This window comes from Colius striatus, chromosome 5, assembly GCF_028858725.1.
Source record: "Colius striatus isolate bColStr4 chromosome 5, bColStr4.1.hap1, whole genome shotgun sequence".
In the NCBI taxonomy this organism is placed as follows: Eukaryota; Metazoa; Chordata; class Aves; order Coliiformes; family Coliidae; genus Colius; species Colius striatus.
Genome location: NC_084763.1, coordinates 50,229,143 through 50,253,929, shown reverse-complemented (window position 1 = coordinate 50,253,929; position 24,787 = coordinate 50,229,143). Strand labels below are relative to the sequence as shown.

The following is a 24,787-nucleotide window of genomic DNA, read 5'->3' as shown; positions in this document are numbered from 1 at the left end:
TTGTGAGTTGCACTTGCTTAAACACGGTCAGAAGCAGATTCATGCCATAATAGCAGGTTAGCTGAAGTGGTTATAAAGAGGCTTTCTACTTGGAATCTGTTTTGGAAAAACACTGCGAGCTTTTAATGCAGAACCGAGGATTTTGCTGACATAAAATTATACAATGTCACGTATCAAGTCGCCTACGCCGCTGGACATAAGGGGGTTTGTGACCAAACGAGCCCCTTTTTTTGTCAGTGCGCTGCCGACGAGCTGTTCCGCACCTCGCGGTGTGGCTGTTTGCTCCGCTCCCGCACAGGGAGCTGGCTAGCGACCATCCTGCAGCTGCAGCTTCCTCCTGCCCCTCTGCCATGTTACCCCGCCTCTCTTCTCCACCCATCCCGATGCGTGCCGCCCGCAGACACCGCACGCCGCGGCGCCCGCGCAGCAGCCGAGCCGAGAGCGCCCCGCACGGGCCCGCGCCCCAGGGCGGGCCGACCGCCCCTCCCGCGGTAAACAACGGCCGCCGCGCATGCGCCCTCTGCAGGGCCGGCCGCGGTTACCTGCGCCTCCGCCGGCCGGGGCGCATGCGCGGGGCGGGCGGCGCGGGGGCGCGCAAGGGGCGGCGGGGTGCGCAGGCGCAGGCGGTGCGGCCGCAGCCTGCGCAGGGAGCGGCCGTCGGGGTCGGGCCGGGCTCGCTGGCGGGATGGACGAGGACGTGTTGACAACCCTGAAGATCCTCATCATCGGCGAGAGCGGTGTCGGCAAATCCAGGTGAGGGGGCGTCCGCCTACCCCCGGCTTTCCCCAGTGACGACGCGAGGCCCCAGTCGGGCCCGGCCTAGGCCTCCGCGGCGCCGCGTTGGACAACCCCACCTCTGCCTCAGCGGCCGCCCGGCCGGGGCGCGGCCTGCCCTGCGGAGGGCCTGGCGCGGCGGGAGGGGGTTTTATCGCCCCTCTTCGGCCAGCTGTTCTGCAGGCCACAGACTGCCCTTGCTCGGGGCCGCCAGCGTCGGCCGCAGCCCTCCCTCAGCCGCTGGCCCCTCCGCGGGGAGGAGATTGCTGGTGTCTGCTTGACCTAGTTGGACAGTTGGAAACCGAGACGAGGCAGACCGCTGCCAACCTGGCCAGGGGCAGCTGGGCCTCCCTATGTCCTGTGCAGCTCTGTGTCCTAGGAAAATGGGTGTGCTGGTACATCTTCCTGGGGGTTGGGGGTTAATCTAGTCTGTAGTATGTGCATGTGGAGTCTCAAATGACCCAGGGGATGGACAGGTTCCTATAAGGTAGGCAGGGCAGTACTTCTGCCAACTGATTTTTCTGCTAATTATACTCATTCTTATACCCATCCTAGGCCATTTACGTGGCATTTGTCTCAGTTACCATTTTTGTCTTTCAGTGTTTTTTTTTCTTTAACTTTTTTTTGGTTGTGCCATAGATTTTAATAAAAGAAGTTGATTCTTAAGTGCAGGAGGGCACCTGAGGATGTCCTGTACTAGTCATGTTGAATTTTATGTTTTTATGAATGTTATGGCAGTAATCTGAGTCTTCTACCATGACCTTAAATAACATACAAGTTATTTATGGGAAAAAAACCCAAAACCCATACTTGTTTCAAGTCTATCCGTCAGTCCCTCCTTTGAGTTATGTACTGACTTGATAGTAGGCCTCTGGTGACAGACATGATGTGAGCAAATTTCTTTTAGTTGAGGTCATATCTTTTATGTGTAGCCATATGGAAGATTTTTTCCTGAGACAGATAGTATGCGCAGTGCTTTTATATACCTACTTGTATATTTATTAACATCAGAAAAGTTGTTCAAAGAGGCTTTATGTAGAGGAAACGAAGCTGCTATGAAATGATAATGCTACAGTTTCTCAGGTACAAGATCTTAATATTGAACTTTTCCTGAATTTGTGTCACATTACTTGACTAGGAAAGGTCAGATATTAAACTTATGTTAACATTATGTAGTAAGGGATTGGAGTCCTCACTTCTGAACCAAATGCTGTCTTAAACCTAGTCCCTGTCAGAGGGCTGTACTTTGTAGAATAGGATATCTGCATATGAAAGAAAGGTGAGAAAAGTAGGAGTTGGCTGTACTTGACTCAAGATTTGCAAACCAATGTCTTCATTCTGAATAAGGATTCCAGATTTTGTCTGTTTTGGGTGAAAATGTTTTTGGTTGTGACTGAGAAATGCTACTTCTCAATAGCATCCTGATACAACTGTCTAAAGGCACCTGTATGTGTCATCATTTTTAGAAATTTATTTTAGTTAGTCTTTGGTAAATAAAGCTACAGTTTGGTTTTGGAGTTAGGAAAAAAAAGATTGGTCCATGGTTAACTTCAGAGCTGTCACCCAGACTTGTAAAGCGGTTTCAGTAGTCACTTTTCTGTAAGTGCAGGACTGTGTCCAATTGCTAAAAAAGACTTGGCTGCTAAATTCACATGCAAAAAGAGAAAAGAGGAGAAAAAAAATGGAGAGGGAGACCAAAACATAAATAGGGCTTTGTTTTGCTTCTCTAGCCTGGAAATAAATAGAAGCTGTCAGTCATAGCGAACAGCTGTCTGCCACATGGTAATATACACTTGCCACAAATGCCCAAGACTGGTGGTTTTTAGAAACTTTTTTGCTGAAAATCTTTCTCTTGCAAAAATGTTTACATCTGGCACAAAAACAGTGGTGTTATGGGCACTTCTTTGAGAGACCATGCTACCGTAGCATGATGTGCTTGGTAAATATTAGTTGTAGCTGCTCTTCCTTTGGTAGCAAACATACCAATTCAGATAGGGAGAAGTGTTGTGTGTATGAAAGTCATTGTGTACAAAAAAGGTATAAAATCATAAAACATTGGTGAGGAAATTTTGCTCTTAAGATGCATTTCTTTTTTTCTGTTGGGGATAGTTCTTACTGTTCTGCTGTCTGTCCAGTTCAAGGAGTTATGACTTACTTTCTTCTCAAGCTTACAGAAATACTGTGTGACACAATATGAAACTAAAAAAAGTCTTTCTTTAGGACTGAAACATGGGAGAACAGAAATAGAGAAAGATAGAAGTAAAACACTTTGAGAGGCAGACAATGTGACTGTTCAGGCAACTGATTTGACAGTTTGTGTGGTACATTGCAAAGATGCATAGTCAGTAATAGAGAGAAGAGGCTTGGACTCTTCTAGCTCTTCTGTCTACTGTATTATTGCTGTGGGGGTGTAAGAAGGGGATGAGGGAGCAACTATGTTGTGCTTCATTGCCAACCAGGCTTAAACCACCACAATTATTTTCATGTTCACTTCTTTGTAGGAGAGCAATTACGGAAAAACAAGATGGGCTTTTATTTAGCTCTGTGATCTTGCTGTTACTTTCAGCCATGTAATGTTTAGGCTTCTGGCAAGCTATGAACATACTGCAATAATAGTAACTCTTTCTTCCTTCCCCATCAGCCTTCTGCTGCGGTTCACAGATGATACATTCGACCCAGAACTTGCAGCAACGATTGGTGAGTATGTGCTGATGATACCTTACAAAAATTTGTACCAACTTCAGTACTAAACTGTAGTTTGTTCAGACTTGCCTGACTGGTAGTGAAGTTCAGACATGTCTGCTTCTTTATAAGGAAAGAATGATGTGGATGCAGTTTTAGCATGCAGCACTCATGGGTGTAGAACATTGACTGTACTGGCCTGTAGTTTGTCCCCTTTATGCAAAAAATATATCCTTGGCTAGGAAAACAGATAAAAATGTCACCCTTCACCGTGAAGATGGAAGTTGTAGGTCTGGGCAGTGAACAGCTCTAGAGGAAAAAGCTGCAGTTCTATGGTTGCCAGCATTTCAGGCTAAAATGGAAATGTAAAAACGCTACTGTTATGTCTCCTGTTGATTTTCTGGGCAAGATTCAGTTGTTTGGATAGTGACATCTCTATCTAGTACTCGTGTTCTATGTAATATGATATTTGGTATCTTAAGACATCCCTTTAGTAGGGGATGCAAACTTGCAACTGCTGCCAATACTAGAGTGCACAGGGCTCTGCATGACTTCTGCTTGTCCTCCATGGGGAAGAAATTGCAATGTGACTTTTTCTGTCCTACTTAGCAATCAATTCCTTGACAGCTAGACTCTTGAGGAAAAATAAAAGAAAGCTGACAATCTAGAGCTGCTGGGGAAAAAAGCAGTTATATATCATTGCTGTGTTGGTGTGATACCTACCAACAGCGGTCAGTTGTGTTGGAGGAAGGTGACCCAGAATGTGGGATATACTATGTATGAAAATGAAATTAAAAATCGTAATATTGTGATGCAGCTCTGCACCAAATTAATAACTGAAGTAGTGGAAAACAGAGATTACTTCTCCATACCATGCATTTCAATTGGATTTTTTACTATCTGTAGGAAAAGCTCTGGAAAGGGGCTCGTATCAAATTGTTTCTTAGAGTTCTGCTGTTGGTAAACAAAGGCGTCTCTGTGTGGTTAAAGAAATTGGTAATTAATGTAAGTAAGATCGTAAAAATTGAACTTGTACAAGTAGTTTCACCTCAGTCCAACAGGGAGGATAGGGTAGATAGGAATGGAACAGACCAGGTGGTGAACCTGACAATCTTGTATTCTAATCTAAATAGTTTTGGAACTGCATATACTTCAAATAATCATGTTACTCACATTACGTCATATGGGTTGGGAAGTCAGTGCAGAATAGCTACTTCTACTTCCATTGTGTTTTGGATACTGATAGACTAGTTTGGTCTCAGTATGGGCATCTTTATTGTTGTTTTTTGTTTGTTTGTTAATGTGAGGTTTTTTTCATCTACTACTCATACATAATACTCTCTTACCAATGATTAAAAACTGGCATCGGTGCACTACTTGAGAAACTAAGGAATTATTTCCTGGTAATTCTTGTTGGGATTTGTCAAAATGTACAACAGCATGTCTGGTAGCAAATTGTTGGCTGTTAAATAGCCACAACTTAAGATTTACTACTGGCAGATGCTACCCTGCCAGTAGTAGGATCTACTGGCAGTTCTTATCCTGCTCTCTTTCTGATACGGGAAAGAAGGAAGAATACTCAAGTTGTGCTCATAATACTCAAGTTACTTCAAGCAGAGTTTCAATTCTGAAAGAAATACACTAATCCAAAATGAACATGCTAATTTAGCAGGAAAAGGAAGTTTCTAGAGACTGAGCAAATGCTGGCCTAGGTTGCCCTAGCTGTTAGGCCTCTCAAGGCTGATGTCTGTGGTAGTGTGCAGTAGAGCTACTGTGACCCCAGCTGTAAAAGGGGTGTAACATTATGTGTGGAGCACTCAGGGTGGATAGCAGATTGTTTTCTTTCAGGTTTTTTTTTCAGCTTAGGTGGAAGTGAAACAGAATCTGGGTTTTACTTTTGTTTTCTTGTTTTTTGAACGACGACGCTGTGATGTTGCCATTTTTCTGGTGAATGCATTGCTAAGAAGTAATAGGTCAGCTTTAAATTCAGGGCAGGATTTGTTGTTCATGATGAAGTACTTGGAGAAAACTGTTTTCTGCTGCATGACAACAGAGCCTAGATGCCAAATTCGGGTACTCACAAGGTGATTAAATGCCAAACCACTTTGTGAATCTTAACCTGCATTACTTTTTGTGCTGGTAAAACACTGTTTTGATTTTAGTAGAGGTATAGAAAAAGTTTTTAAATAATTTTAAGTCTTTCCTGTTGGGACAACAAAATATGGTGCTTTTGCAAAATGACTCAATTGACTACAAATAATGACATCTACATACTGACAGCTGAAATGTTTAAAGTGATTATATTTTCTTGTATCAGAAAATGAAGGGATAACATGCTATATTTTTTTTTTTTTAAACAACAAAACCAACTGCACACAAAACCACAACTCTGGGGAAAGCCTTGGCTACAGCACAACTGGTCCCTTACAGTGACCTTTTGAGATGTATCTTACATTTGTAGCTTGCATAGCCCTGCTGTGTGCAATTTAAATGAAACCCTAAACTGTTGTTTATGTGGTTTTCTGTTTTTTTATTTTTTGGAATTTTGTAATGATCCTGTGGTATTATTGGAAGAATAATCTGCCTTGAACAAATATTTTGACTTTGGTGGCTTCATTTGGATTAACCATGTTTTACTCAATTTAGTAGATTGCTTGCATTCTCTTGGGGCTAACTTGGACACTGGGCTGCATCACGTGGATCCTCCCAGACTATATATACCCCAGTATTTTCGGTTGTCCTCACTGCTCAGGCATGTCTTCACTTGCTTGCTCTTTTTATGAGAGATTCTAGATAAGTGTTCAGTGCAATCCCTATTTCGTAAGTAGTGTATTGCGGAGATCTGATGTCTCTTAACTTTTTAGCGTTCCTTGCACTTGAGAGTCTTCCAAGTTTAAGCTGTCCAACTTGATCAGTTACCTACAACACAAATAATAAGCCCTAGTTGATTTTGCATTTTGTGTAAATACAGCATGGCCTACTGGCCTGAATATGAGAGCAGCAAAAAAGTGACAGAGCTCTTCCTCGTAGGCCCTGAGTCCATAATGCTTTAGTGCGTAGCACTGAAGTGGTAGGTGTCAACATGCAGCGGAGTACAGCTTAGCAGCACTGGCTTGTTTTTGGTTCCCTTCTGAGACGTGGTGGAAGGTACTGACAGCTTGATTTTGTCAAGGGTAGAAATACTGCTCTTGCACTCAGACCTGACACCTGTCACACAAACATGTCTGTTCTGAATTTAGGGAACATAAGTACCCTGTTTGTTCAATTTAGCAAGATTGTCTTGAGCCTGGAATTTTTTCTACTTGTTCTTTCTTGTGGCAGATTGATAATAAAAATCCTTGTTACTTTGGAGATTTCTTTTTGTTAACTGGCTCTTGGATGAGGTGAGTTCTTTTGTTTGCTAGAATTATATTTGACATGTCTTGATCACTTCAAAGTATATATTTTGGGGTGCTGTTAGTTAATTTTCATACTTTTACTTGTCAGTAATCTATCTATAACACATGGGGTTGGTTCCCTATTTTAGTTTTTTAATTTACTTGCATTGCTCATGCAGAATTTAAAGCATCATCTTTTAATACTAAGCAGCAGCAAGACTAGCATAAATGTGTGTATGTATTTTCCATTAAGTGAAAATTGCAGAACTGTGCAGGCACAAGATACTGAATCTACTGAATGGGAGAAAGATATTGTGGCTTCAAAATCCATGTCATATGTTTGTCTTAAATAAAATGTTTTCCTCCTTGAAATTACTATGACATACTTAATGCAGCAAATCAAAACTATCTGATAGACTTGTAATATCTGCAGTTACAGATTTTGATGTCAGGCTAATGGATAAGGAACATGCTGTGAGCTGTTTGACATCCTGGCTGAGCAATGGTGATTTTACAGTTTAGGGAGAGAAACAGATTCTATTAGTCTAAAAGTTACTGCTAAGTGCTGAAAAAAATGGCAGTACAGGATGTTCTTCAGTATGAATTTGAGTCTACTTGCTAGTGTAGCAGTCTTCTATGAACTAGGTCAAGTTCTAGGAACTACAAAGTTTTTAAACTATGTTTTTAAATCAAAGTTAATAGTGACTGTTTTTTTGTGTGAACATAACTCTGGAGTAATGTACCATCCTTGTACATGGCATGGGATGTTATATTAAGTTAATCTGAAAAAAAACAGATTTCTGTTCAATTACTGCTAAAGTAATTTGTACTTTGGCAAAATTTTGCATGAGGTAGTGTGTGCTTCTTTCAGTGCAGAATGTAGGCTGACAGTCACTTGACACTTTAGGGAACATTAGTGAGCTGAAGCTGTGGTCCAGTAGAATAAAAGTTGTTGCCATATTGTCTGGGTTCTTTTGTTGGTCACTGAGGGTAGAATGGGTGAGTCCCTGATGTTTTGCAAAAGCCTGTCTACAACAAAACCTTGAGTTTTGAGCAAGGTTTGTAAATAGCCATTGAAATGTCTCTTCCTGCTCCTGTCAAAGGACAACCTGTTTTCTGAGTTGTTGTTTTTTCTTTTCTCTTTACTTTCTCTTTTCAAAAATAGCTGTAGTATGTTTAAAGAACTAAAATATTTTTCCTCCCCTAGGTGTGGACTTCAAAGTGAAAACCATTTCAGTTGATGGAAACAAAGCTAAACTGGCAATATGGGTAAGTCTCTCTTGAGTTCCTAAATGTATTGCTTTACTTTAGAAATAGGATCACTTGTATAATATGTAGATTAAATAGAAGAAGATTCTGTATGAAGAGAAGGTGGTTTGGAGGAGTGGGTAATTAATACTGAACCATTCAGAAGGAGGAAGGAGCTGTGGGACAACTGGCTAATGAGGCAATTCTATTGCCTATGAGCTTATTCAGCACTGATTCCAGGTCTGGTTGGCATAAGAGTAAAGAAAAGGAGGAATAAAATGGGACAAAATCAATCAGACTGTGTAGAAAAATGAATGTGGCCAATCCCAGATTGTTTTTAATGAGTAGTTCGTTGTTTAACTTCTAAAGAGTTAGCCATCACTAATCTGAGACTTGCTTATGTACATTGTTGTTGTCTGTACTTAACAGGTTTTAAAAGGATGTACTATTTAACCTAAACGTTCTAGGCCAAATTTAGTAGTGTATGAATGGGTTAGGAATTACTCTTGCACACTCAATTTATGCTCAGATGTTACCTTGCAAAACAAATTTTGGCCTAAAAGCTTCACATCCCTCATACAAAGACTTTTATAGGCTCAAAGTCAGTGCTATTTGTAGCAGGTGAAGCTGAAAGAGGAAGCCATGTTTGTAATCTTAGCCTTAAAGTGTTCAACATCTACTCTAGTTAAAGGTAGAACTTCTAAATTCATGGCAAGTGAAGAAGGAGCAAATACTTCCAAGGTTTTTTTAAACGTTCTCCGTTCTGCAAACCAGCCTTCACGCTTCAGTGAGTTAAAGCCCATTTTGAATATTTAGGTCCAATTGTGACTTCTTGTAGTAGGCAAGAATAAAACCTTGTTTCTCATATAAGCAAGATACCCGGCCTTTACTTTCTTTGAATGTAGTAGTGGAATGTGATCTACATACGGCAGTATTTCTGATGTTTTCAGGTGTTTCACATCTCAACTAACAAGCAGAATATGTGTCTTAGTGTGACAGTACTAATCACTACAATAAATGAAGAGATAATTGTAATTTAAACGTGAAAAGAAAAGCTTGTGAAGATGTATCATGACGCAAGACTAGTTTCAAATGTGTGGGGTTGACTGAATGATTTGTTTGAAGTCCAGTTCAGTTATTCAGGTTCTTTGTCAGGGAACTGTTTTGAATGCAGAGCGTTTGGATCATCCAGAGTATCCAGAGTATCTTCGATCATGTTATTTAAATATTCTATGGATAAAGTCTGCAATGAGTGTGCACTATAATTTAACATCTAATAAGAAAACACCATTCAAATATTTGGTGTTTTGCATAGCTGTTGACACTTCAAATTTGAGGATATCAATTCAACTTTACTTAAAACCAGAAAAACCTCTCTTCTGCTTCTGCTATGCCGTAGCATGTTAAATGCATTTACCCTGACACTGAACCAAATTTAATTGATGTGAGGGAACCAGTTTTGTTGCCATGTGTTACAGTCCTTGTTGAATATACTTTGAACTTTATTTTCTATCTTCATTATAAGCAGAGGTAAACTAGATTTTGCTTAATTTCTGGCTAATGAAACTTTCTGAACGGCTTTTTAGGATACTGCAGGTCAGGAGCGGTTCAGAACATTGACTCCTAGTTACTATAGAGGTGCACAAGGTGTTATCCTAGGTAAGTATAGCTTTGCATGCTATTTTGAATAAGTTTGTGGTTTTCATATGCATTGGAGTTGTATATATAACTCCTATACCCATATAGCCTTTCAATAATATATAATTGACCTTAAAAATCATTACAACTATGTTGAACAACTTGTATATAAAATAATCTCAAATTTGATGTCTGACTTTTCTTGTGTAGTCAGTCTCACTGTCCTGAGAACCACAGTTTGTGGGTTTTTTTGAGATTAAAAGCTACTGCTATTTGAAGGGATAACTTGGAGCTGGCCCTGTACAACCAGGAATTTGCCTTCTATTTATTACTTTTGGTTTTTGCCTGTGTTTACTATAGGCCAGAGTGAAAAAAACAATAACAGTTTTTCTCTTCTCAGTGTATTCTTTCTGTATCAGTGTGTATACAACCTTCTATTTTTCTTCTTCCTGTTCTCTTTTCCTAATGAAATGGATATAAATACTATGAAGTCTGGGTGGGAATTTTTTTTGCTGTTTGCATCTCCTTACTAGTGGAATGTTACACAGCCAGAATCACTTAGAAAAGGCTATCTGGGAGCATAAAAATCATCAGTCTGTGTCATAGAATCATAGAATTGTTCCAGCTGGAAGGGACCTTTAAGATCATTGAGTCCCGCGTTTGTTCCAGCCCTGTCAACCACTAGACCCTTTCCCTAAGTGCAACATCCACCCAATCTCTTAAACCCCTCCAGGGACGGTGACTCCAGCACCTCCCTGGGCAGCCTGTCCCAATGCCTGCCAACCTTTTCACTAAAGAAATTCCTCCTCATATCCAGCCTGAACCTCCCCTGGTGCAACTTGAGGCCATTTCCTCTTGTTCTATTGCTTGTTACTAGGGAGAACAGACTGACCCTCACCTTGCTACAACTTCCTTTCAGGTAGTCTCCCGAGCCTTCTTTTCTCCAGACTAAACAGCCCCAGATCTCTCAGCTGTTCCTTATAGGAGATGTACTGCAAATCCTTTACTAGCTTGACAGCTCACCTCTGTATCCTCTCTAGCACCTCAGTGTCCTTTTTTAGAGAGGTGTCCAGAACTGGAGGCAGTATTCTAGGTGTGGCTTCACCAAAGCAGAAAACAAGGGAATACAGGGCAGGATGCCATTGACCTTCTTGCCAACCTGAGCACACTGGTGGCTCATGTTCAGACAGTCAATCAGCACTCCCAGGTCCCTCTCTGCCTGGCAGCTTTCCAGCCACTTCTCCCCAAGCCTGTAGCACTGCTGGGATTTGTTATGACCCAAGTGCAGGACCTGGCACTTGACCTTATTGAAACTCATGGAATTGAGCTTGACCAATCAATCCAGCCTATCCAGATCTCTCTATAAAGCTTCCCTACTCTTAAGCAGATTGGCACTTCCACCGAGCTTGGTGTCATCTGCAAACTTATGAGCCAAACCTCATGGTTACAATGTCACAGTGAAGACTCTGTTGCTTTTCTTTCATACATGGAAACCTCTTAACATAGACCTTGAGCTATGAAGTTCTGCTGCACTGCTGGAAGTGAAGGGCTAACTAAAGCAAGGGCAGAGAAGTAAGATGATTTTTTTTTTTTTGGGAAGTTGTCTGACTTGAGAGCTTCTTGGTAAGATATTGTATATACAGTTCAGTAACTTGGAATAACTCTATCATGATACTTTGTGATAGGTTTTGTTTCATATGTACTATTTCTCAAGTCTGAGTTGCATGATCTTCTTGCTATAGGAAGATGCTATCAAGGCATGTTTTGTCAAGTCATTCAGTTGCTGGCACTGAACTTTCCACTTGCTGTTGAAAGCTGCAAAAATAAGCTCCTGTTTGGGAGCTAGAAAATTCTTCTGTTGAATAACCTTCTCCTGGCTATTTCTTTGTTAAACAACTTCTTAAAAATAAGATTGTTGATGCAAGCCAAGCTGTAGATTTGATTGAAATGAAGTACAAATACTTTCATACCTCAATGATAGCTGTTAGATAGCTGCTGAGTAGCGGATTTTCCGTTTAACAATGTTTGCTTTTTGTCTGTGCTTTCTGCTTGTAGTGTGCCTTATTACTTAGATCCCACACCAATGCTAATTAGTTTGAAATACTAAAATTACTGACAATTCAGTAGTATATGGGTGTTTGTGATCAGTTTGATTATATATTTTTTTTTTTAGCTAAATCAATAGCATAGCAGTGGTGTTAAGCAAGTCTTAATTATCAGTGATTACCTCAGTGCATGAAGTCATAAGAGATTCCAAAGAAACATAAGGAAAAACTGCTTCACTATGAGGGTGAAGGAGCACTGGAATGGACTGCCTAAATGGATTGTGGAATCTCCTTCTCTGGAGACATTCAAAACCAGCCTGGATGAGTTCCTGTGTGACATACGCTAGATGATCCTGGTCTGGCAGGACTAGATGATCTTTCAGGGTCCCTTCCAACCCTTAAGATTCTGGGATTCTGTGATCTTCTTTGCTTATCTTCTGTATAATGATATTTGTAAGTATCCTACACCAGGAGTCTGCAAATGTAAGATTCTTTGGAGAATGATGGTCTCTAGCTTGTAAGCTAAGATATCTCATGGTGAATAAGGATGAGAACAGTAGATACTGAATCTCAGAATTGCTCTACATTAGTGTCATCAGTGATTTGAGCTGATGGATGTTCAACTGCTTTTCCTAGTTATTGCCTCGCTGTAGTAAGTAAATTGGAATCCTTGAGAGTCCTTCAATTCTCTGACTCTAAAAGTCATAGTTTTTGCTGCTTTTGTAAGGGAAGATGTATTTCTTGGAAAAATGTTGTGAAAATAATAGTGCTAATGTCTTTCAGTTTATGATGTCACGAGAAGAGATACTTTTGTCAAGCTGGATAATTGGTTAAATGAACTGGAAACTTACTGCACAAGGAATGACATAGTGAAAATGCTAGTTGGAAACAAGATTGATAAGGTAAGCCAAGTTCAACTGCATTAATACATTGGTGTATTTTGATTGATGATGCATATTAATACTGTATCTTATTGTAGGAAAACCGTGAAGTTGACAGAAATGAAGGTCTCAAATTTGCAAGAAAACATTCCATGTTGTTCATAGGTACGTTACAGATATTTACAGGGATTTCTACTTGTTTTTTATTACATAATGAAAAGCACCACTTCCACAGGACTGATGGTCTTTATATGTACGTTCTAGTTAATGATATTTCTCAGCTGCAGTAGGTACAAAACTAATAGACATTCCCTTTTTTAAAAAATGGGCCCTAAATATGTCTAGGTACCTATTCTAATTGTGAATGAGTATACTGAAATTCATAAGGATTAAGGGTGTGATACAGGCTTTACTGTAGCCTGACACAACCTGTTTTAGGTTTGGGGTTTTGTCTGTTTTTCCAGCCAACTTGCTGAATTAGTAACAGAAGCAAAGTGAAACAGGCAAAACTGGTACCAGTGTGCAGCTTTCAGTATACCAAAAGAGCTGGTACTTGACAGAAATCTGTTTTAGAACTGGGAAGTAAAAGAGGTAGGAATATAATTAACTTATAAATGGTGAGTGAGATTGACTAATGTTAATCATGACTGGATCTTGCTGCAAAGTGAGATGAGTCTTGTAGGCAAAGCCTTGAAATGGTAAATTGAAGTGATGAAGTGATTTTATTTTTTAATTATTTTTTAAATGCATAAGTTTATTACATGTTTCATTTCAGGATCAGCAGGGATTACTTTATACAGTGACTCCAGTAGCAAAGCAGTTCATTTACATGTCCTCTACTTACTTTCCTCATCTCTGACTAATGACATACCTTTTTCTAGCACTTTGCCATGTTTCTTTCAGTCAGATGTGGACACAGAAGTTGAGGCACAAACTGTTAAGTGCAGGGAAGAGGAAAAGAAACATGAAAATTAAAGTGTAACTAAATAGATGTCTTTGAGTGCTACATATGCTAAGCATCTGCATGGATCTGTTGTAGAACAGGGCAAGCCCTGGTGGGACTGAACAGTTTCAGATGGTATCTGTTGGCTCTCATACTCTGGGAGCAAATTTCTTGGGCTTTAGCTAAAGTAAGACTCTTGAGTGAAATTACCTAGAATTCTACTAACTGCAGAAGAAATGAGATCCCTTACTGCTTTTTAACAGATGAGTTGTATCATGGAGACTGACCCAGAATCCTACAGCTTGGATCCTTGCTTCTTACAGTATGGTGATACTGCAGTTCTGAATAATGTGCAGAACAGCAGCTGAGTTGATCAGGCATGTTAAATTAGTAGAACTCTTGTTTCTTCTTCCTGAAGTGCTTTCCATAGAAAAATGAAGCAAAGCTGTAGCTGTCTCCATATATTCCAGTGATGTTCAACTTGGAAACTCTTCTATCCAGGATGTGTTGAGTGCTGCCTTATGTGGCAACAGAAATCTGCATACCTGCTAATTTTGACACTGCTGTATTGTTGTGGAATGTGTTGTAAAATCTGGAAGTCCAGGTTGTAGGTTAAGACTTAACTACAAGAGAAATATTAAACAAATTACTGGAAGCTATGCTAACGTTTGACTTCTCATGTCCCTTCTCCAGAGGCAAGTGCAAAAACATGTGATGGTGTACAGTGTGCCTTTGAAGAACTTGTTGAAAAAATAATCCAGACTCCTGGACTGTGGGAAAGCGAGAGCCAAAACAGAGTTGTAAAGTTATCAAACAAGGAAGAAGGATATGGAGGAGGAGGAGCATGTGGTGGATATTGTTCTATGTTATAAACTTTGGGAAGCTTATTCTTTGCGTATTTAAACAGATAGTTAGATCTTTCTGTACATAAATTCATTAAATGCTCTTTTTAGGGACCTTGCAGTTTGCACATATTTGTTTTGTATCATAGCAGTGAACACACTAGTAGGAAGAATGTTCTGCAGCTTTCCTAGTATGAAAATGTTATGGTAAGCATGCCCAATTTGCAATCTTCAGGTTTTTATAAGTAGCATAAATAATGTGCAAGGACAAAGGCACTAGAAATTTTACAACTGTATACATTCATCATGTAACTATTCTAAACAAATCCATCTAAAACACGTTACTGCATTGTCTATTTTTTGTCTTCTTTTCAAATACTCTTGAAACAATGTGCACAGATCTTGAAAACAGTGGGAGCTATAAACGTTACGTTTCATCTCTTCTAGTAAATGTTCTTTTGTAGCATTAAAAACAGCAGGATTCTTCAGTTCTTAGACAAATCTTTGTATTTCAGCAGAGCTGTCAAGTACAGATTGGCACAGGCCACAGTTGGGTATCACCACCTTCTTGAAGCTTTGAAAGCTTCTGTTGCAAAGCTGAGAGGCACCATTTTTTCTTTTTAATCCTCACTTCAGTTGATGACTTAACTGGAGTTTTAATCCTGTGATATTTATATACTAAATTTGTAGTACTCTTGCACTCTAGGTTTTTATGATGCAATCTGCTCTAGACTTGCTGCAGAAAGTCGTCATTATTGGCAAGGGGTCTGAATGACATCTTTGTTCTTTCATTGTGAATCAGTTTTCCACACTTTGGTACAGATGCCTGATTTCCTGAAATGTTTGTAATATAACTTGATCTCAAACTGTAGCTCACTGTGGCTGTGAAGATCTCTGTCACATTTTTGCTTTTGTGTGGCTACTTGTTTAAAAATAAAACTTTGTCACAGACACTAAATGGGAAGCTGGAAGGCTTCTTGATCTCTGTATGGGAAAAATAGTACTGCAATGAGTATTCACTTGAATTTACTGTATCAAAGCCAATGGTTTGTTTCAGAAGACTTGTATAGACTAATAAATTTTTTCCACAGTATTTGACTTTTCTAACCTCTTCCTATTGTAGAGTTGTATGTTTTCTAGCACATACAGTTTAAACAAGGCCATTTCTTATGGACAAAATATTTCTGATTCCTGAAGAGCAAGACAAGGAATGCTGTGTTTTCATGGGTTTTGGGGGGGTTTGGGGTTTTTGTTTGTTTGGTTTGGGGTTTTTTTTTGTGTTTTTTAAATAATCACCATAGAACAATCAGTAACTGAACTATTGGGCGGTTGCATGTAAATATAGTGGATGACAGTACCTTTTACTACTGCAAGGTTTTGTGTAAATGTCAGCGTACATGATCTGTATTTTGCAGCACATTTTGGCTGCTTCTGTTAAAATATACTTTATTCTTCGCAGGGAAATTTTGTTTTCTGTTCTGTTTTACACTTACCAAATTTGAAGACTTAACCATGCTAGCTGTTTTTAACTAAATATTGTATCTAAAGTGTTATTAATGTAGTAGGGTAATTTAAATATGTAAATGTCATTAATATTAAAGACACAAACATATTGTATTAAAATGTTAGATCCGTGTTACTGTTTCATGCAGGATGTGTGGGCTGAGCAAACCTTGTTTGTTGGCATTGAAGTCAAAGGATTTTGTTTTTGTAGGTTAGCAGTAGAGGAAACTTGTAAGAGCATAAAACCTCTGAATAACTTAATTATTTTAGTATTATTTCAGTAATATTGTGCAGGTATCATAATCCTGTAATTTATTTCCATACTTCTTTTCCTCTGAGTCTAGATGCGTCCCTGTGTTGAGCAGAGACTTGGTTTTCAGTTTCCCACAAAAGGTCCTTTTATCATGGGACCTGGCTTCATCTTTTGCTCTGCCTTTGCCAGACCTGACAGCTCCTGTTGAAGGGAGGGACTGCAGGGCATCCTGAATAGTGAATATTGTTCTGCAAATAAAAAAAGTCATTTGCAGCTTCTTTCCATGTAGAATTTTTCTGGAGAGAGGAGTATACTGAAACAACATTATTTAATGAGATGAGAGCAGTTAGTAATTTTTTCTTCTAAAGCAGGTGTTTTCTGATTGACAGCTTTTCTGCCTGCATGTTTTAAGCATGTTTGGTTTTGTCCCTGCGGAATGGCTTTTTCTTAGTTTCACTTTCTTTCCTCCTTGCTCTGTCAAGAAACTCTGTACTGAAGGGGTAGATTCCTGTGCTTCTAGTATTTGTAAGAGCAAATGTAGCATCAATTACTTGTCTTCTGCTACATTATTCCTTTTAAAAGTCCTTCCTTTTCTCTTATTTTTTGCAGGGAGTCAGGGAAGCAGACACGTTTCAAATAATACTGTTCTCGTACTTTCAGGAGTTGTTTTTTCCCTTTGCAGGACAGTGTTATCAGCACTGTCTCCAACTTTCAGTGTTGTAGCTTTAATGCAAACATATCTGAGACTATTGCAAGCTATTTGGTAACCTCTGCTTAATTCTGATTTAAGCTTGTGTCTCTGTGGAATGTTGAGTATTGCAGTTGGAGAAGAATGCACAAGAGATCCTTTGGTCTACCTTAGTAGGTAGCTGAGGGATAGTGGAGATAGATGTTTGCTCCTCATCACGTGATGAGAATGTGTCCCATTTCCATGGCAGATAATTTTATAAGAAAATACAAAAGCAGTATGAGGTAACTGAGAAATCTTACATGATCATGAAAGACTTAGAACTGAAGTTGTTTCCAGTTCCTTTACCCTGTTGTGAGTATTAAAAGTACTGGCTAGCAATTAAGTACTTGTAGCTGGCAGAGATTTCTGGTGGTCTTTCCAGTAGCCTGGAAGAATATGGCACAGCAGTTGCATCTTCTTGAACTTACATTTAGAGAATACTGCTAGGTGGTGTTGTTTTGTCTTGTATTTCTTCTTCCACTGCTTTAAGAAAGGAGGTAGGACAGGCTTTTGGGGGAGATTTCAAGATAGGGGTTTTTTTATTGCTAGTGGGGCTTCTATCCAAAGTACAGCATCACTTTTCCTGTTCTCCTGCTGCGGTGATGAGATCAACAGCTGGCTCAAAGTCTTAACAAAATGAAAACTTGAGTTCAGTAAGTCCCCAAACAATACCAGTGACTGTCTCCTCAACCTTGGCAGAACTTCAGGAAACCGCTGGTGTTGCTGCCATCACATACCGCAATGGTAACCACTCTGCTTCGTTCTGTCAGTTTCCTTCTTTGCCAGTAACCTGATAGATGGTGAACAACAGTAATCCTATGACCTTGCTTCATGCTTTAGTATAGTAATTCTTACATATTGAGGCCAAACTGGATGTATTTTTTGAAACACTTAGAAAACTTGCGCTGATCACAACACAGGGTGCCCAAGTTACTGCTGCTTAGCTGCTGGAGGATTGATAGAAATGTCAGGGGTGCTGCATCCAGTCCATATGTACTGTATTGGTCAAAGCACCTGTAGTAGTTTTCAATGCCTTGCTGTCCTCGAAGGTGTCAATAAGCAACACTAGTGTGAGCAAGTCTTTTTCATCTTGCCAGACAAAGCATTGCGTGGTTTCTCAGAGCTAGTTGAGCCTTCAAGGGCAAAATAGAAGGTGTTTTTCCTGGTCACTTTCCAACAGCATTAGCTTTTGGGGAAAATGAGAAATGCTCCATTAAAACTATTCCAAGTTTCGCAGGGTTTCCACATACCTTGCTCTTGAGTACCTGTTGCACCTTAATTAAAAATTGATGAAGGATTATACAGGCAAAGAACTGTGGAGATGTTTTTCCAAACTACTGCGTGCTTACATTCTGTGGCCAATTTTAATGCAAGACTAAGAAGTTTTGTCCTTGTGCCTGAGTAATGTCTGATCCTTTCTGTTGGAGTTAAAATGGTCATGGTGATTACTGTTGGGTTTTTTCCTCATGCTGCTAGTTTCTGCAGCATATAGGGACATTTTATGTACAGCGCTAGCAACATTCCTAGTGACGTTCAAGAACTCTTGGGCTCTAGTTCTTTATTTTAGAAGCTTGAGAAACCTCAGAAGAAGTCTTGAAGTGTCAAATCATGATGGGAAGAAGGCTTTTCTAGTGTTCTCTGTATGATCAGGTCTAGAATTACTTTGTTCAGGGAACAAGTCTTTTGACAGGGGACTGGAACATCTTTCATATGAGGAAAGGCTGCGGGAACTGGGGCTGTTTAGTCTGGAGGAGACTGAGGGGAGATCTTATTAACATTTATAAATATCTAAAGGGTGGGTGTCAGGAGATTGGGACATCCCTTTTTTCTATAGTAGCTAGCAACAGGACAAGGGGTAATGGGATGAAACCGGAACACAAAAAGTTGCACTTTAATATAAGAAAAAACTGTTTCACTGTTGAGGTGAGGGAGCCCTGGCACAGGCTGCCCAGAGGGGTTGTGGAGGCTCCTTCCTTGGAGGTCTTCAAGACCCACCTGGACGTGTTCCTATGCAACCTGATCTAGGTGGAGCTGTTTCTGCAGGGGGATTGGACTAGATGATCTCTAAAGGTCCCTTCCAACCCCTACCATTCTATGATTCTATGAGTGCTTGGTTGTCAGATACTCAGTGCTCGTCTGGCTGGACTTTGTGATCTGAGGAACGTGACTGTCAAGATGCTCATGATTGCATGAAACTTTTAACATGGCTAGAGCTTCCCATTACTACTTAGGAGCAAAGTCATAAACTAGGATTCAGGAAAGAGCAGTAGCAGGTGCCCAAACTGTTAAGGCAGTTTTAATGGTATATAATACATTTAATCTAAACCACATTATACACACAAAATAGAAAATTATATAATTTGCATAGTAAGCATTGTTAATACAATTATCACATGTGCTTTGTTATTAATATACTTTATTAAAAGTGTAACCCCTATATAAACGTAATATTTTATATTGGTTAGAGATTATGTTTTGCCCTTAAACTTCAGCTTCAAACATAATGAATTCTTTTAATTCAGGTTAGGTGTGCCAAAGATACAAAACCTGTGAGCAGGTGTCATCCAGAACAGAAAGAAGAATGCCTGTGGAAGGGAGAGTTGGGCTTTGTTTACTGATGGTGCCTGAGCTTGGTATGAAATCAAAGCTGAAGTTCTGTATTAATTTGGTACCCAGAGTGCTGGAGATGAGACATCTGCCTTGGTGGGATTTGCTGTGCCAGTGCTCAGCCACCCTCATAGTGAGACAGTCTTTCCTGATAGTCAGCTGGAATCTCCAGTGTTCCAGTTTGTGCCCGCTGCCTGTCATCACCACTGAGAAGAGCCTGATGCTAATCTCTTCGCAATCCTCCCTTCGGGTATTTATGTACATTAATAGGTTCCCATGTGGGCCTTCTCCAGGCTGAGAAATCCCATCTCCCTCACTATTTCCTCCTGTGCATCATCTTTGTGGCCCTTCCTTGGACTCTCTCCAGTGTGTCTGTGTCTCTCTTGTACCAGGGAGCCCAGAGCTGGACACAGCATTCCAGGTATGGCAAAGGATCACCTCCCTTGAGCTTCTGGCAATGCTTTTTCTCATTCTGTTTGTTAGCTTACGTTCTCTGGGATACCGGAGACCTCAGGTCCTTCTCTGCCAAGCTGCTTGCCAGCAAGGTGGCCCCCAGCTGTCTACTAATGTCTGGGGTTGTTCCTCTCCAGGGTCAGGACTTTGCACTTGCCCTTACTGAAATTCCTGTCAGCTCCTTAAAAGGGAGCTCGTCCCTGGGTGGGTTTGAACCACCAGCCTTTCGGTTAACAGCCGAACGCGCTAACCGATTGCGCCACAGAGACTGATGTGCAAGGCGTTTCTTCAGAAGAGCCGTATTCCTGATCATATTTGATAACTGCTGATATTAGTGGCTTTCTGGCAGGCCAGTAGTGACCAGCGACAGGCAAGTGCTGGTGGCACAGTGCTGCAGCAAGCCTGATATGTGTTGCTGTGTCAGGATATGATAGAACCATAGAATGGTAGGGGTTGGAAGGGACCTTTAGAGATCATCTAGTCCACCCCCCCTGCAGAAGCAGCTCCACCTAGATCAGGTCACACAGGAACATGTCCAGGTGGGTCTTGAAGACCTCCAAGGAAGGAGCTTCCACAACCCCTCTGGGCAGCCTGTGCCAGGGCTCCCTCACCTGAACAGTAAAAGTTTTTTCTTCTATTTAAATAGAACTTTTTGTGTTCCAGCTTCATCCCATTACCCCTTGTCCTGTTGCTAGCTACTATAGAAAAAAAGGATGTTCCAACCTCCCGACACTCACCATTTATATATGCATAAATATTGAGATGCTCCCTCAGTCTCCTCCAGACTAAACAGCCTCAGATCCTGCAGCCTTTCCTCATAAGGAAGATGCTGCAGTCCCCGATCATTTTGGTGGTCCTGTGCTGGTCTGTCTCCAGAAGTTCACTGTCCCTCTTAAGCTGGGGAGCCCAGAACTGGACACAGTACCCGAGATGAGGCCTCACCAGGGCAGAGTAGACGGGGAGGAGAACCTCCCTTGACCTGCTGCCCACACTCTTGATGCATCCCAGGATGCCATTGGCCTCCTTGGTCATGAGGACACATTGCTGGCTCATGCTTAGTTTATCCTAAGAGATGGGAAGGGGAAGAAATGAATTGCCTCCTGTAGGGTGTGAAGATGAGATCCTTTGATTTGAAGAAGTAGCTGTTCACCACTTACCTCCCTCAGGAGAGGAGGGCATGGGATCATGTCATGCTAGGCCACCTGCTAATATTTCAGAGGAGGGTTAACAGCACTTTTTCTCTAGTCAAAGCTATAGAAAGACTGTCCAGTACACATGTGCTTTCTGTGCTTATGGGCGTGACTGTGAGTCTGCAAACTTTTGTGGCTGTAGACACAAAATTGCATGGTATAGGACCTTATGTTTTTTTAGTGAAATGTTAATAATGGTCTCAGTTTCCAACATAATCTGCTGGAACACTGACAGCATTCAAGCTTTGTCAATTGAATTAACAAATTGTTGGCTTTCGAAACTACACGTTACTCATACAAGCTTTTCTGTAACTTAGTGTTTGAGTTAAAGCTTGTAGGAGGGAAGACTTAGTATATTACTGGATCTAGCTGGAAGAGGCAAGTGTTAAGGCACAGAGTTCCTTTTTCAGGTCTGTGAAATGGCTGCAATAATGCTATTATCTGTCTATTTCTTAGTGTAAATGCAAAGATGCAACAGTGCCTTTTTGTGTCAGGTCTGAGTACCTGTGCCACCCTCTATGTAGCAATCCAGGTGGAAAGATGGTGAGTGAGGGCATGCAAAGCATCAAAAGACTATAAATGGCACACATGGGAGGTAGTTCAGGTACTAGTGGCAGTCTGAAGCCACACAGGGTTCAATAGTTGAATGTACCCCTACAGAAAACAGGCTGCTTCCTGGGTCTTCTCTGGTTTGATGCCTCAGTGAGCATATTTGGGAATGAGCTGTCAGGTTTGACTGTCTGACCTTGCTCTTCCTACCACACTATTTCTTTGTCCTAGAGTTGTGTGCTGGTTGGGAAGAGGAGTGAAGGAAACTTCTGTTGCTTCACAGGAAATGTGATGAAATATGATGGGCTGGCCAGCAGATTTCTGTGAACTGACCCAGCAGGTGAGTTTAATCCTGGAAATGTCCTGCCTACTTCTTTTCTCCCTTTTAACAGTAGGCGAAAGGCATCTTTTGGTCTTGTATTTTCTTTTTGTCTTGAAAGGAGAGGCAAACTGTGTGAGGCTGGAGAGATCAAAAAGAAGTGCAATGAAGTTTCCTCCTGTAAGTTGCAGATAGACAGCAGTGATACCTGAAGGCCTGCAATGATATGCTTACTTTGTCTAGTGCTCCTTGAAATACATGTAAGCAATCTTCTAAGCTTAGTGGAAATTATCTGCTATGTATTTCACAGTGTTAGTCAGAAGCAATAGAAGCACTGAAATACATTTGCCATGCCCTGCAGAGAAGTCAGTTATTTGATGGTATACAGATTGGAACATTTTATCCTGCTACCCTGAAGTCTGAATACATCCTTTATCTGCAGACTTAGTCTAGGAAAAAGAACAGAAAAGGACTTTAAGACACCACGGTAGTCTTTCTATCCTAAGAAAGGATCAAGTACACTGAAACCATTGATGTATTTAAAGTAGTCTTACAAGATACCAAACAATGAAGATTTTATTGCCTTGCAGATAACCTCTTCCACTGTTTTGGGAACTTTACTAATGGAAAACTTGTCCTACTGTTTAATGTGTATTTCCTTTTCGGCAATGAGAGCATGTTCCCTTAGCTAGAGCTTCGCCTGAAACCTGTGTTTGCCAGGTAATGCCTGTGAGCCTAATGGTAACAAGCAGAAGATTGTTTCATTTATAGTACATAAAATAGAGAAGCAGTTGCATTTCCTGCTGGACAGGAAAGCTGCTCATTTTAATGTGATATCTCTTCCTTTTTGTGCAATACATTACAGACTAGCAATGTAATCTTTCTCTGAGCCTGTACCTCTGTTTTTAATGCATCAGTGTTTGTGGAAATGAACTGTATCAAAAAGCTTAAGCCTAGTAATAGACTTAGTGTGGCTCTGAGGAAAGCAGCTTAACTGCTCTGTGTCTCTATTTTGTATACAGGAAAACACTTCTAAGGCTTTTCCCTAAACCCTGTGTTTTTCATTTCATGACACTGTGGTTGTCCATGTATTTCAGAATGTCTGTTCGGAGCTTTTTCTCCTAACTGAGTCCTAAAAAGCTGTGGTATTGTTAGTAGCCACTCCTGAGCTTAGACAAATCCTTGGGGATGATCAGCCCTAAGCCTTGCTTGTGCCCTGCTATAGAGAGCCAGGAATGGAGTTGGCAGACTTGGAAATGCATGAAAACATGTGAAGTGAAAACAAACACTGAAGAGTCCCTGCTTTTCTCCCCACATGCTGCCCCAGTGATTTTCTGAGTGTTTTTTCTATCTATAGATAAATAAAATACTTAAGCATCGTTTCAGTTGAGTTATTGAAATGTGTTTTCTCATTTGCTCTGTGCTTATGTCTCTGCCTTGACCCAGATGTGCTTGATGGCTCTGTGCACTTCCTGCCGTGTTCAGCCCTGGCAGCGCTCTGCTGCTGAAATCTCTTAGAGTGGCTGATATTAATATGTTAGCAACCACATGCAAGTGATTAACATTAGTGTGGCTTCCCTAGGCTTGGTGGAAAGTTCTAGGTCTAGCGTTAATCTAGTAATAAATGGGCATTAGATTGGAAATGCTTTTGGGATGTTCAGTCTTAATAGGCATGGCTGACAATGGGAAGGGGAGAAATTATGTGGAGCTGAGACAGCAACGTAGTTTAATGGCAGTTTATCCCAAAGAGTACCATAATGTTTTGTAATGACTTGCAAATAACCCCTGTCTGTATTGCAAGAAGGATTACTCTGATATCTGTAATAGGGGAGCTATTATATAAAGCAATTGCTATTTGTTTGCAAGGGGATATGTACTTTGTGAATATTTTGCTATTTAAATTGTGTTCTAGAAATGTGCACTCTGTTGAAGGAGAGTAACATTCCTCTCCCATAGAGGAGACAAATCTGTCCTGCACTATCAGAGCTATTAGTGATAGTAGAGGGGCTGGAAGAGAAGTGCTCTGCTGCTTGAGCTACACGAATAGCACAAGCAAAGTCTTCTGCATCCGTCCTTGCAAATAGGATGCACTCTTTATCCCCCTTAATTCCTAGATGTTCTTACAGCATAACTGATAGGGGGAAATGAAGGAGCAAATTAGGGACAGGGAGGCAGGAAATGAAAAAGAGAATGTTAAAGAATCTGCTCCTTCCCCCCAGCCCCAAACTGCTTGCAAAACAGATTGACATAAAAGTCCCTCTATGCCATCGTTCAAGTGCATATGTGCATTCTATGAAAAACGATACCTAATCATGTGTAAAATAACTTTAGGTTATGAGAGCTTGTGTGTGTTCTTATGCTCTCTAACCTCTGCCTCCCTTGCAGACCCTCCTGTAGGCTTTGCAAGGGCTAGATGAATATGTCACGGAGCAGAACTCTTTCCTTCAGAGCTTTTATCTTTAAAATGACCTATTGAAAAATTCCCCCTTTGCCTGTGCACAACTGATTTTTATGAAGTCCCATCAAAGCTCCTAATCCTGTTTTTGTCTTCAGGTGCAATATGCTTTTATCTATAAACCCAGCTTTCTAAATGTGCCAAAGAAAGCAGTAGGCACTGTAGAAAGACCACTTTAATTGAAGCTGTTTGCAGGAGCCTGGTAGGAAAGTAAAAAAGTAAAAGCAAAAGGAAAAAAACCTCCAAAACAAATGACAAAAGGCAATCTGTTTTTCATATCTTATATGTATGTTAAATC

At 40.7% G+C, this 24,787-nt stretch overlaps 1 protein-coding gene, 1 long non-coding RNA gene and 1 other non-coding gene across 3 annotated transcripts; 2 read left to right on the top strand and 1 right to left on the bottom strand.

Annotated features, from left to right (window-relative positions):
* The first annotated feature begins 596 nt into the window (after window positions 1–596).
* Window positions 597–15,523, top strand: RAB18 (RAB18, member RAS oncogene family). The gene is made up of 7 exons (XM_061997044.1): window positions 597–753; window positions 3,416–3,471; window positions 8,041–8,102; window positions 9,668–9,740; window positions 12,548–12,666; window positions 12,744–12,810; window positions 14,282–15,523. Exons 1-7 carry the CDS (start codon window positions 686–688, stop codon window positions 14,458–14,460), a joined length of 624 nt encoding a protein of 207 aa, XP_061853028.1. The 5' UTR covers window positions 597–685; the 3' UTR covers window positions 14,461–15,523.
* A 4,201-nt stretch (window positions 15,524–19,724) lies between these two features.
* LOC133625529 (uncharacterized) lies at window positions 19,725–23,366 on the top strand. Its single transcript, XR_009818811.1, has 3 exons — window positions 19,725–19,944; window positions 21,947–22,055; window positions 22,156–23,366. It is a non-coding gene; the product is annotated as an uncharacterized LOC133625529 (long non-coding RNA).
* TRNAN-GUU (transfer RNA asparagine (anticodon GUU)) lies at window positions 20,172–20,245 on the bottom strand. The gene has a single exon. It is a non-coding gene; the product is annotated as a tRNA-Asn (tRNA).
* Window positions 23,367–24,787: the final 1,421 nt, after the last annotated feature.

What these genes read in the sequence shown, in the direction of transcription:
- RAB18 (XM_061997044.1), top strand. Translation starts at nt 686, where the DNA reads ATGGACGAGGACGTGTTGACAACCCTGAAGATCCTCATCATCGGCGAG. An exon ending in AGAACTTGCAGCAACGATTG is followed by an intron (nt 3,472 to 8,040) that starts GTGAGTATGTGC and finishes TTCCTCCCCTAG; the next exon opens with GTGTGGACTTCAAAGTGAAA. An exon ending in AAGCTAAACTGGCAATATGG is followed by an intron (nt 8,103 to 9,667) that starts GTAAGTCTCTCT and finishes ACGGCTTTTTAG; the next exon opens with GATACTGCAGGTCAGGAGCG.